General features: G+C 44.2%; 1 protein-coding gene across 5 annotated transcripts in view; it reads right to left on the bottom strand.

Annotated features, from left to right (window-relative positions):
* LOC138982050 (ankyrin and armadillo repeat-containing protein-like) overlaps positions 1 to 13,285 on the bottom strand; it is a 78,122-nt gene that overhangs the window by 7,323 nt on the left and 57,514 nt on the right. For 3 of the 5 annotated variants that reach the window (XM_070355260.1, XM_070355264.1, XM_070355265.1), the window contains 7 exons: positions 11,980 to 12,133; positions 11,059 to 11,220; positions 9,791 to 10,020; positions 9,047 to 9,205; positions 5,175 to 5,402; positions 1,661 to 1,857; positions 329 to 378 (listed from right to left, as the gene is read on the bottom strand). In XM_070355260.1, coding sequence (XP_070211361.1) covers positions 329 to 378; positions 1,661 to 1,857; positions 5,175 to 5,402; positions 9,047 to 9,205; positions 9,791 to 10,020; positions 11,059 to 11,220; positions 11,980 to 12,133 — 1,180 coding nt within the window. Of the gene's footprint in view, positions 1 to 328; positions 379 to 1,660; positions 1,858 to 5,174; positions 5,403 to 9,046; positions 9,206 to 9,790; positions 10,021 to 11,058; positions 11,221 to 11,979; positions 12,134 to 12,568; positions 12,584 to 12,718; positions 12,734 to 13,285 lie in introns of all 5 variants that reach the window. The other 2 variants (XM_070355263.1, XM_070355261.1) reach the window with 2 other exon arrangements.

Genomic DNA, 13,285 nt, shown 5'->3' with positions numbered 1-13,285 from the left:
CCAGGTTATTGTGTTCCCAAAGCATAACATTTTTAAAAAGTTATAAAAAATGTTGATGTGTGCATGTGCATGTGAATAAGCAAACATGTATGCCTCATTCAACATAAAAAATAACTTGTTTTCACACACAAATTCTGAACTCCTCAAGGTTGTCCTTAATCTTTATACCGAAAACTCAGTGCTAAAGCTTCCTGTGGCCAGCTTCGCAAAGAATACTTCGCGTTGTCGACTTCACCCAGGACAGGCTTTACAGATAATAATAACAAAGCATGCAATATTAATTGGCTGCAATAAATGAAACGTACAAAGAGAAGAAAGCTGTATATACCTGACTTACGACTGGGCATTTGCACCGGATGCCCCCCATTTATTTCCAGACTGAAACAGAACGAACAAAAACATTGTCAAACAAACGAAATGAACCAAAAAACAACAAGTCGCGTAAGGCGAAATAACAACATTTAGTCAAACTGTCGAACCCACAGAATGAAACTGAACGCACTGCTTTTTTCACCAAGACCACATACTCGTAGTGTCGTCAGTCCACTGCTCGTGGCAAAGGCAGTGAAATCAACAAGCCATGCAGAATAGTGTGGTAGTGGTCGCGCTGAGCAGGATAACACGCTTTTCTGTATGTTTATTCTTTTTAGCTTACTGAGTTTGTTTTTAATCCAAACATATCATATCTACATGTTTTTGGAATCAGGGACCGACAAGGAATAAGATGAAATTGTTTTTAAATCGATATTGGAAACTTAATTTTAATCATAATTTTCATATTTTTAATTTTCAGAGCTTGTTTGTAATCCAAATATAACATATGTATATGTTTTTGGAATCAGAAAATGACGAAGAATAAGATGAAATTATTTTTGGATCGTTTAATAAAAAAATAATATTAATTACAAGTTTCCGATTTTTAATGACCAAACTCATTCATTAGTTTTTAAGCCACCAAGCTGAAATGCAATACCAAAGTCTGGCCTTCGTCGAAGATTGCTTTGCCAAAATTTCAATCAATTTGATTGAAAAATGAGGGTGTGACAGTGCCGCCTCAACTTTTACAAAAAGCTGGATATGATGTCATCAAAAGTATTTATCGAAAAAATGAAAAAAACGTCCGGGGATATCATTCCCAGGAACTCTCATGTCAAATTTCATAAAGATCGGTCCAGTAGTTTAGTCTGAATTGCTCTACACACACACACGCACAGACACACACACCACGACCCTCGTCTCGATTCCTCCTCTATGTTAAAACATTTGGTCAAAACTTGACTAAATGTAACAAAAGACTTCAGAATCAACAGGAAAACAAAAGCAGCATTACTAAGTATGGGAAATACTCACAGGCGCTGGGCGATAACATGATAACCTGAACAAATAAAATGGCAAAGAATTCAATTCTGGTTCAGGTGTTCATTTTTGCCCAAACATAGGAAGTAAAAATGTGCTAATCATAAAACACTTCACAAAACCTAATCAGGGGAAACAACTATACCTCAGGCTTTTGCCCTTTCATGCTTTTAAGTTATGATTATATTTCATCTTGTTTTTTTACACACACAAAAGGCAAAAACTAGGTTTGGTCAGCTTATGGTAAATGCACATTATTTTGGTGGGGCCAACCATCTTTGCCTGGCCCTCTTTCCCAACTTACCACTGGGATGGAAGGCCGACCATCTTGGCACGTTCAAACTCTTTGACAAACTGCTGACTGATGCGCGGGTCCACCCCAATGTTGTCTGTCAGTTTCTTGAAGAGGCCGGGCGTGTTGCGACACGCGGAGAAGAGGATGCGTGCCGCCGTCTTGTTGAAGGTCAGGTAACCCAAGGACACCGCTGCTGCATTTCGAACCTGAGCATAAAACAAGTACAACATAATTATATTAATGTTAATTAAGTGCGTTAGAGATAAGTTTTCTTGAGTAACTGAAATATTTAAACATGAAGTATCAAAGGAGTTTGTGTAACAATTAGCACAGAGCAAACCAAGCAGTATTTGGCTCACGTAAGTGTAGCCTAAGCGATGCTGAACTTTGTCTGTCTGTGCATGCGTGCGTGCGTGCGTATGTATGTATGTCTGTGGTAGAAACTTAACATTTGACTAAACACCGAAATACTCATTTCACCTGGTTATTTTTCAAGCACCATCTTCAAAATATTGAAGCAATGATCAACATTGTGTCAGCATGTGTGTAGTTAAAGCGTGTATCCAAAGAAAACGGGTGGTTTTTTTTTAAGGGGTACAAGCAGTTGACTGGTTTGTGTCATGTGTGGTATGTAGACCAGGTCAGGTGTCAAGACCAGGTCAGGGGTCGCGCGAAGGATTGTGGCATACATAGATTCACTTCTCCAGTTCTCATCTCTGCATTCGCCTATTCGGGGAAGACAATTTCTGGTTGTTTGGTTTCTAAGCTCCAGAAAAGTAAATAAAGAAGATACCAAAGGGAGATTTCCTACAATTTGATCTGCACAGCGTGTTTCCAATGTCCACGCGAGGAAGAGCTGTCGAAAGCGCAGTGTCGATCTGGCAGTCGTATCCCGGTAAGTACAGAGACAGATCTAGTGTCTCCCACTCTGATAACGTGTCACCTACTGTTAATCCGTTTTGTTTTAATTTCTTTTTATTTCAGCAGACACGGATGTCAAACGCAGTGCAAGGCAGTCACCTCTAGTGAAATGAGTTGATCCAAAGTGCCTGTAATGTTTGGATGTCTTTGTTCTTGGTTCGATTTATGTGAATTTCAAGACTTGCAGTAGAGTCTCATTTACCCTGCCCGTATAAAACTGTCCACCATCAATTTTACTTGAACATGCAGATCTATATAAGGAAACAAAATGAATCTGTTCTCAGAGTCAAAATGATCCCGATTTTGCCTCAGATTCAAAACATGTACATGTATTTGGTAAGTCTTACCTTGCAACAACTTCCTTGAACTTGAAAGACAGTTTTTGAATGCTAGATCTGTATCGCGTTTCATTCCAGACTCGATCCTCTCTTTGACTGTACTGTTTGCTGTTTACGCACTATCATGATTCGCTATGTAACGTTTGGTAAGCTTACCTTGCAACAGCTTCCTTGTCTTTGTTGGCATTTTCTTTCAAGGCAGTACAACGTAAAATTAGATTCTTTCGGACAGAAGGTAGAATGCGAGTTTTGAGACAACGACAGTCGTCCAAAGAAAGCTTGCTGTGGAATTTGTTTGTAAATAATGGTACATGTGATTCTGTATTCTTCTGCGGTTAATGTTAATGGTTTCTTTTTTTCTCTGTTGTTTTTTTCCTCCTGAGTTGATCGTTATCATTAAAACAAGACCCTCAGAGAGTACCTCCGTTGCTCCTTAAAATGGACTGTGAATAGTGTGTTGGCTGTGTTGACCGTCAGAATTATTTTAAGAACCAGGCTGCTGCAGTCAGTTGACATGTTTCGCATATTGTAGGGTTACCATGCTGCAAAGGTAAAGTGGCTTGTATAACCTGACTATTCTGTTTTAAAACACTGTTTATATTTGTGTAGGTTGTAGTCATCATAACTAATCGCATTTTGCCATTTGTTTCAGAAAGGAGGTTAACCTACAGCAAGATCGACGCTATGTCAGATATGCCTCAGCCACATGAAGACTTCCAAATTTAGATCCACTCGGCATGGTGACAAGTCTTGATGAAAATTATAGGACTGAGGACAGCAGTGGAACAAGTGGCCAAATGGCAGCTACCTATTGCTTAGTGTGTGCAGTGCAAAAGACAGATAAGCTGATGGTAGATTTGCAAATGAACACAGTACCCTCAGATCTACTGCTGATTTACGACGGGCAAGCAACAATCCAGGGCAGAGAACACTGCCGCGTTGTAATTCAGCTCTTCGTTTGTTTCAGGAAAGGATGTCCTTACAACTGGAATTAACATTACAACTCTCTGATACCAAGACATAGTGCATAGTGTACTCTAAACAAGAGGCTGTGCTACCACAGGAACATCCCGATAATTGCGTGGGACAGGATTAAAAAGCTTCCCATGGCTGCAGCGAGGAAGTACATGATTTTTCTGTCATTGACTTTAATACCTTTCACACAGCCAGTACATGAGAGATAATGGTCAATGGTCTTCTTGGTGACCGTTCATGCCCAAGCACGTGGAGCTGGTGGCCAGCAGGACAACGTGTCATTGGATAATAGCATAGACTTCGGAGTGGGAGGACCAGGGAAAATAACCTCATGTAAAGCTGTGTGAGTGTGACCATATCTTTAACTCTTAGTCGTATGATTATCCCAAGAATATATCTTGATACGCAAGCTCTAGGGTAGGTTGATAACTGCAGATATAAGCTTTGCCATGATAATTATGCTGATGCAGTTTAAAAGTGTGTCTGTGTGTACGTGCGTGCTTGTGTATGTGTGTGTTTGTGTGCGTGCGTGTGTGTATGTGTGTGTGTGTGTGTGTGTGTGTGTGTGTGTGTGTGTGTGTGTGTGTGTGAGGATTGCACAAGATCTCCTTCAGGGACAACTGCACCAACAACAAATACAGTCATTTTATCTGTTTGCCTTCTTTTGAAAATTATACATGGAGTTGATATGATGCGTTAGTTTTAACTGCGTGGGTATGTGTGTGTGTGTGTGACGGAGTGAGTGAGATTGTGTTACTGTTTGTTGATTTCTTACGGGAGCCTTGAAGGCTTCGCCTCTTGTTTGTTTTGTTTTTTTGTTTCATTTCTTTTAAATTGGGCTGTGCTCGCTGAACAATGCACCAGTTGGTTTAGAATAAGTGCCATGGTAAGACACAAACAATCTACACATTCCTATAGCACTAACCAATCATCCTTGACAGAGAGCTATCCTCACCTGATTGTTGACAGAGAGCTATCCTCACCTGATTGTTGACAGAGAGCTATCCTCACCTGATTGTTGACACAGAGCTATCCTCACCTGATTGTTGACACAGAGCTATCCTCACCTGATTGTTGACACAGAGCTATCCTCACCTGATTGTTGACAGAGAGCTATCCTCACCTGATTGTTGACACAGAGCTATCCTCACCTGATTGTTGACAGAGAGCTATCCTCACCTGATTGTTGACAGAGAGCGATCCTCACCTGACTGTTGACAAAGAGCTATCCTCACCTGATTGTGGACAGAGAGCTGTCCTCACCTGATTGTTGACAGAGCTATTCTCACCTGATCGTTGACAGAGTTGAGGTGGTTGACGAGGAGGTCGATGGCTCCAGACGTGATCATGGCGTCGGGTATACCGGCGCGGGTGTGCGAGAGACTGGACAGCAGACTGCAGGCCAGCACCAGCACCTTGTCGTCCTGCGACTGCAGCTTGTCCACCAGAAGCGTGATGCCCTTGGCCGTCAACGTCACCTGGTCCTGGTCCACGATCACACGCGCCAACACGACCACCTGGTCAAAAACACACCTGTAGGTCAACACATCTGTACACCACCACCTGTAGGTCATCAGCCAGGGATGGCAAAATCTCAAAATTTTAACTCACCAGCCGGGTGAGTAACTTCAGGAAAGTCACTAGCCTGCCAGACATTTCACTGGCCCGGTACATACCACACAACAAATTATGAGTGTTAGATTTCTTTACACAATAAAAACAGCGGTGATACAGCGGTGATACAACATGAGCCTCAATTTTGTTTCACTAGAACATGGCGATGATTTTGCAGACAACGGAAGTTCCTGCACCTGTAAATCAACACGCCTGTACACCATCACCTGTAAAGCACCTAGAACTCACATGCCACTGTCATGACACAGGGGTGGGACATGGATACTGTTTCTAAGTGTGCACAGCAAGGAGCCAAGAGTTACTAAACTTTACCTGGAAAGCACTGATCACACTGTTCCGTTTGGTGGAGGGCTTTGCTATCTCAGCTGAACCTTTCTTGGAGCTTGGCGGCCTAATTTTATCAGCGGGCCCTGCGCGCGCGGTGCCGGTGACCTCTCTTCTCTTTGGCGCGAAATGCTGGCGCAGCACAAAGACTTTGGCATCCAGTGTGGAACTGTACAGCTGTGTGTGTGTCAGTGTGAAAAATACGTATTTCTTGGCGTGAAATGAATGGTTTTCGTGACTTGATGGTTGGATTACCTTCATCTTGTGTATCTGGTTACTCTGATATACAGGCTTTGTGTCAGTGCAAACCAGAGGTTTACGCAAGACTCGCTTTTTCTGCAATTGTGGTAATACTGATATAACTCAGTGCTGACACGTGCTCTTTGTTCCACTTACAATATTCAGAATATGCACGTTGTGTACCATGTTCTGACCACGCTCAACAATCATAGCAGCAATTGACTGTGTTTCCTGTGTTGCCGTCAGTAAGTACTTATTCTAAACTGTGTTATAGAGTGAGAATAAGTTTTGCGCAAGGTGTTTGTGTGATTTCTGGAGCAATTTAATTTGCCCCGTAAATACCCACGCGGTGCACGCACGGTTCATCGGAACAGGCACTCGTTGCAAGACACTTGTTTTATGGACTATGTGTGACAATCGCTGTGGCTGTTGACTCCAGTGCATTTCATATTTTCTGTTTTGTTGTTGCTTGTTTTGCGTCCCCCCCCCCCCCCCCCCCCCCATTGTTTTGTGTTCTTAAGCAGTATGATGTGTTTATTCTTTACTTAATGTTGTCACTTGTGACTGTAATTGTGCTTATGTTTTTGCCTGTCTGTTTGTGTGTACATGGTTTAGCTTGTTAGAAAAGAGTGTGTTTACACTCACATTTGAACCGTTTAGTTTGAAATTACATCCACTCTATTCCATTACAATGCACGTCATCTTTTTTTTTCTTAAGCATCTCAGAGAAATAACAACCCCAACTGTTGTGCTGTGTTGTTTTGTTTCGTTTTGTCTGTTCTGTTTTGTTTGCGATAATGAAACAAACGTTAAATTGTCGTCGGATCGACGAGTTTTGTTTCCTGTGGTATATATACAAGTTTGTGAGAACAATCGTGAAAAACTGTGTTGAAAAACTTTCAAATCGACTTGTGTGCTGCTATTGGATTATACTGATGTATGGCGCTGCTGATACCAGTCGTGGTCAGGTAGGCTTTTTGTTTTCTTCACATGCAGCTAACAATTTGCATGAACATGTATTGAAAGACCGTTTTTTCTTTCTTTTATATTACAGGCATTAATTGCACTATTTTGAATTATATAAACGCAAAACAAATTTCACATGCGCACCATACGCATGCCTATAATATGTTTTTAAATACGACTGTATATACTCTGTTGTTTGTATATATATTTTGTAAAGTGTTGTACATGTATATATCAGTGTACTTAGGGATTACCTTTGTCTTTTTTTCCAATATTTTGTGTTCTTTTATTGTGACACATTGATTATGATGTTTTGTTTACTGTGTTGTCTTCTGTCCTCTTATAGATTGTGCCGTGCTTTCAGATGTTGGGTTTCCTGTTGATTTAACTGTAGCATGCATGTGTTTTTCAGATCTGTAAGGTGTGGTATAATTATTTACTTGAAGAGCAAACACCTTTTTTAATTCTCTCATTTATCCTTTTTTCTGTCTTGTAAATTGTGGCATGTTTTGTTTCATACGATTGACATACATGTATTATCCCCCTATGTGTTGTCTGGGGCTAATATCATGTGGCACTTCGCGCGGATTTGGGTGAGCGCGCCCGAGCTACTTTTTTTTCTCCTGTGGTATATTATATATACAAGTTTGTGAGACTTGTATAGGAGGGCCGTGAGGTAAGCTTTTTTTGTTTTATTCACATGCAGCTAACAATTTTCATGAACATGAATCCCGTAAGATCTTTTTTCTTTCTTATATGTTACTGACATTATCTACACTATTTTGAATTTTATAATTATATAAACGCAAAACAAGCTTTACATACGCACCATCAATGACTTCTACTAGTAGACCTTGGCATAATATGTATGTAAATACGATATACTCTACTGTTTGTATATATTTCGATATACTCTGTTTGTATATATTTTGTAAAGTGTTGTATATATATGTGTATGTACTTGGGGATTACCTTGGTCTTTATCTTTCATTATTTTGTGTTCTTTTATTGTGGCACATTTAGGATGTTTTGTTTACTGTGTTGTCTTCTGCCGTCTTATATATTGTGCCGTGCTTTGAGATGTTGGGTTTCCTGTTTCTTTAAATGCAGCATGCACATGTTTTTCAGGGTGTTTCTTTAAATGCAGCATGCACATTTTTTTCAGAGTGCAAAGAGTCGCATAATTATATACTTGGGGGGGGGGGGGGGACACACTTTTTCTAATTCTCTCATGTATCCTTTCTTCTGTCTTGTGAATTGTGGCATGCATTGCAATAAATACAACTATTGAGAGATGCCCAGCAAAACACACTAAAAACATCAGTTCCAAAAGGCAGGGAGGGCGCACACTGAACCACTGCTATCTCTCTGCTCGGCGGCATCCTTATCAACACAGCTTACAGAGAGCGGGCCACGCACGCTCGCTGCAGACAAAGAAGAGTGGTCTGGCCCAATTTCAGGCGCCACTGTGGGTGGGAGGTGTTGGAGGGAAATGGGGGAGGAAAGGGTAAATAGGCAGGAGGGGAGTGGTTGTTCCCAGTTATTTTTAGCTGGAGCCAGTCTGCAGCTAACAGTGCCTGAAATGGAACACAGTGTGATGGAACTCACGTGCCACTGTTGGGACACAGGGGTGGGACATGGATACTGTACAGCACAGCAAGGAGCAAAGAGCACACTGTACCTGAAAAGCAGCGTAACACTGATGGAACTCATGTGCCACTGTGGGGACACAGGGGTGGGACATGGATACTGTACAGCACAGCAAGGAGCAAAGAGCACACTGTACCTGGAAAGCAGCGTAACACTGATGGAACTCACGTGCCACTGTGGGGACACAGGGGTGGGACATGGATACTGTACAGCACAGCAAGGAGCAAAGAGCACACTGTACCTGGAAAGCAGCGTAACACTGATGGAACTCACGTGCCACTGTGGGGACACAGGGGTGGGACATGGATACTGTACAGCACAGCAAGGAGCAAAGAGCACACTGTACCTGGAAAGCAGCGTAACACTGATGGAACTCGTCCTCTGCCTCGACAAAGGGCCTGAAGACAGAGTACTTGATGCCCCCCGCCTCTCGTATGGCGAACTGCTGCGGTGTGTTGTTGAAGGCGAAGATGGTCAGGGCCATTCCTGCGTGCAGTCGGATCTCCTGAAACAGCCCATGGTCAGTGTGGTGTGTGCGCCATGGCTTACTCACTTTGCTGATAGCTTATGTATGTACTGCCTATATGATGTAATCATAAGCGTAATTCAGAGCTGATTTAAAAAGAAGATTAAGAACAAGAACAACTAATTTATTTCCTAGTGTAGCAATATTCTTAGTTAGTTATGAGACCAAGGGTAGGGCGGATGGTGGCGAGAGAGGTAAATGGAGGAGAAATGTTTACAGTGCTGTGTGTGGGTCTGTGAGCAGTACTCGCCAATGTTTAGCTCAGGCACCGTCACGGCTGGGGCGCTTCAGTTCTATACTGAACATTGCACCCTCCTTCCAGGAAAATGCAGCGTGCTATTCTGGCCCTCTCTTTGACTTTCATCCTCATCTCCAAGGCAGACTGATAAGAAGAGGTGTACATTACACCGGCCCTTCAGGCTCAGGCATTTCCAAACGCTCGACTAAAGACGATAGTGTATTGCACAGGGTTGAAATAAAATATGTCTTTTTTTCTGTCTTTACAAAACAGAAATGTACCCTTAGGCCTGCAGCACAATGACAAGAGGACAAAGCCAGCCTCACCTCGTTCCTGGAGCGCAGTAGATCCAGCAGGATGTCAAACTTGAAGTTGGGTTCTTCCTGCAGCTTCTCCTGGTTCTCGCGGTTGCTAAGGACAACGCAGCCCAGCGAGATGGCCACCTCCACCTGCACTTCCTCCGACGGGGGGTTGAGCAGGATTTGAACCAGGATGGGGATCCCCCCTTCCTCCGCGATGCGGCGCTGGGTCACCTTGTTGTTGCGGTACGCTACACCTGTTAGGTTTGTAAGGTGCGTGGGATTAGGGTCTCATTTGTTTCTGATGATTTAGTTGTCTTAATTAAACTAAAGTGCAAGCTGAGCTAGCTACCACTTCTGGCAAGGGACCATCTGCCCACTATGACCACTCCACAAGATCCCCAATGCCTGTTTTTATATATTTCTTTTCATAGTGACCCCCTGTATTAATCAACCACTTCTGTGAAAAGTGAGAAAATGGACAGAGACAAAAAAGGCAGAGACAGTACTCCCCCCCCCCCCCCCCCCCAAACAGACAGTACTGACTCACACACAGGATGCCCAGGACCTTGATGACCATGAGGAGAACAGAGTCGTCCCCCCTCCCCCCCCCCCCCTTAACACAGGCAGTACTGACCCACACACAGGATGCCCAGGACCTTGATGACCATGAGGAGAACAGAGTCGTCCCCCCTCCCCCCCCCCCCCTTAACACAGGCAGTACTGACCCACACACAGGATGCCCAGGACCTTGATGACCATGAGGAGAACAGAGTCGTCCCCCCTCCCCCCCCCCCCTTAACACAGGCAGTACTGACCCACACACAGGATGCCCAGGACCTTGATGACCATGAGGAGAACAGAGTCGTCCCCCCTCCCCCCCCTTAACACAGGCAGTACTGACCCACACACAGCCCCCTTAACACAGGCAGTACTGACCCACACACAGGATGCCCAGGACCTTGATGACCATGAGGAGAACAGAGTCGTCCCCCCTCCCCCCCCTTAACACAGGCAGTACTGACCCACACACAGGATGCCCAGGACCTTGATGACCATGAGCAGAACAGTCGTCCCCCCTCCCCCCCCCCCCTTAACACAGACAGTACTGACCCACACACAGGATGCCCAGGACCTTGATGACCATGAGCAGAACTGTCTTCCCCCCCCCCCCCCCCCCCCCCCTTAGCACAGACAGTACTGACCCACACACAGGATGCCCAGGACCTTGATGACCATGAGGAGAACAGAGTCGTCCCCCCTCCCCCCCCCCCCTTAACACAGACAGTACTGACCCACACACAGGATGCCCAGGACCTTGATGACCATGAGCAGAACAGAGTCGTTCCTCTTCCTGGTCCTCAGTAGTCGCACCAGCTGCTGGAAGGCATCGGCCTCGGCCAGCTTGTTCTGGTTCTCCATGTTCTCGCGACCCAGCGCGATGGCCGTCATGCAGCCTGCCCACGTCACGAAACAACAACTTTTCACAAACTACAGTGGAACCCCCCTTCTAAGACCTCCAAACATCTGAAACAATCAGGTCTTAAAAAGGAGGAAGTCTTAAAATGGGTGTCATTTTACAGAGGTTAAGAACAGAAAGTCTGAGAAAACAAGGTCTTAAAACGGAGGGAGGTTTTAATTCAAATGCTTAATCATTGAGTCACAAAGTGTTGAGTTGCAAATGAACTTCTGAATTATTTTATTATTGTTTATTTATTTGCTCCCTTCATAGCATATGAAGTGCACAGCTGTACTTGCCCAAATTGTCATAGAATAAATATGAAGAAAGTGATGTTCGAAGGGGATGTATTAATTGTCTGCAGCTACAAGAAACCATTCAATCCACAGCATGTCCTTATCTTCCACACTATTGTAAATCAGGCCAACTGATTCCTGTGTCACTTTGTACCCCACCTATGTTGACTAATTTTTTTTTTAGCCGAGACCAGCTGTGCTGCAGCAGGTCACTCAGAATTGTAGTAACTGTGTATTAACACGCTGGAATGCAGGCGTTAGATGGACGTTACAGGAAGCGACTGAAGCTAATAGTCTGAGCGGATATATCCGCACCTGGTCAGATAGAGCCATATGAGTGGGTACGGATATATCCGTACCTGGGAGCAATGAGTTAAGTTCACAATCAAAGAACCTGTATTAGCGGCAAATCTCCCTCAAAAGGGAAAGGGACAAGACAAGGTCAAGCACTCAGCACTGACCGACATGCAGAAGTTTCTCAGTGGGCTCCAGCAGCATCTGGATGATGTGTGGGATGGTGACGCGCTCGGCGATGTACTTCTGCTGCGTCTTGGTGTGACCGGCCAGGGCCCACAGTGAACACGCACCCTGCTCCCGCACCTCTGTATAGATGTTCTGAAACACAAACAACAGCGGGTCAGACAATCACAGTGCACACGCACCCTGCTCTCGCACCTCGCTGTAGATGTTCTGAAACACAAACAACAGTGGGTCAGACAATCACAGTGCACACGCACCCTGCTCTTGCACCTCGGTGTAGATGTTCTGAAACACAATCAACAGTGGGTCAGACAATCACAGTGCACACGCACCCTGCTCTTGCACCTCGGTGTAGATGTTCTGAAACACAAACAACAGTGGGTCAGACAATCACAGTGCACACGCACCCTGCTCTCGCACCTCTGTGTAGATGTTCTGAAACACAAACAACAGTGGGTCAGACAATCACAATGCACAAGCACCCTGCTCTCGTACCTCTGTGTAGATGTTCTGAAACACAAACAACAGTGGGTCAGACAATCACAGTGCACACGCACCCTGCTCTCGCACCTCTGTGTAGATGTTCTGAAACACAAACAACAGTGGGGCAGACAATCACAATGCACTAGCACCGTGCTCTCGCACCTCGGTGTAGATGTTCTGAAACACAAACAACAGTAGGTCAGACAATCACAGTGCACACGCACCCTGCTCTCGTACCTCTGTGTAGATGTTCTGAAACACAAACAACAGTGGGTCAGACAATCACAGTGCACACACACCCTGCTCTCGTACCTCTGTGTAGATGTTCTGAAACACAAACAACAGTGGGTCAGACAATCACAGTGCACACGCACCCTGCTCTCGCACCTCGGTGTAGATGTTCTGAAACATAAAGAAGATTCTGTTTTCCTCACTCTTTCTGAGCAGACAGAGCTAACCAAACTTGAAAGAAACTACCTCCAAATCGGTCAAGTAACCTTCACTTTTAATTCAGCCCAAACAATTATTTACACAAATACTAACACTTGATTACGCCATAAAACCCTGTCATGCCAGGGCTCCCCAAACTGTGCATCCCTGCGTTCTATATTTTGAAGGAGAGGAAATGTCCTACCAGATCTCTACCAACCCAAATTTACAAATTAAACGAACAGTTATGACACTTTGAAGGTCTCACAGAACTGCCATATTAGACAGATCTAGATGTGGAACTTTTCAGCACGTGTACGGGAACGTGTACGGGTAACGTCATCAAATCTAGTTTTTACGTCACGCGTTTGCCAA

The sequence above is a fragment of the Littorina saxatilis genome, linkage group LG12, assembly GCF_037325665.1.
Source record: "Littorina saxatilis isolate snail1 linkage group LG12, US_GU_Lsax_2.0, whole genome shotgun sequence".
Lineage (NCBI taxonomy): Eukaryota > Metazoa > Mollusca > Gastropoda > Littorinimorpha > Littorinidae > Littorina > Littorina saxatilis.
This window is presented reverse-complemented; position numbering and strand designations above follow the sequence as displayed.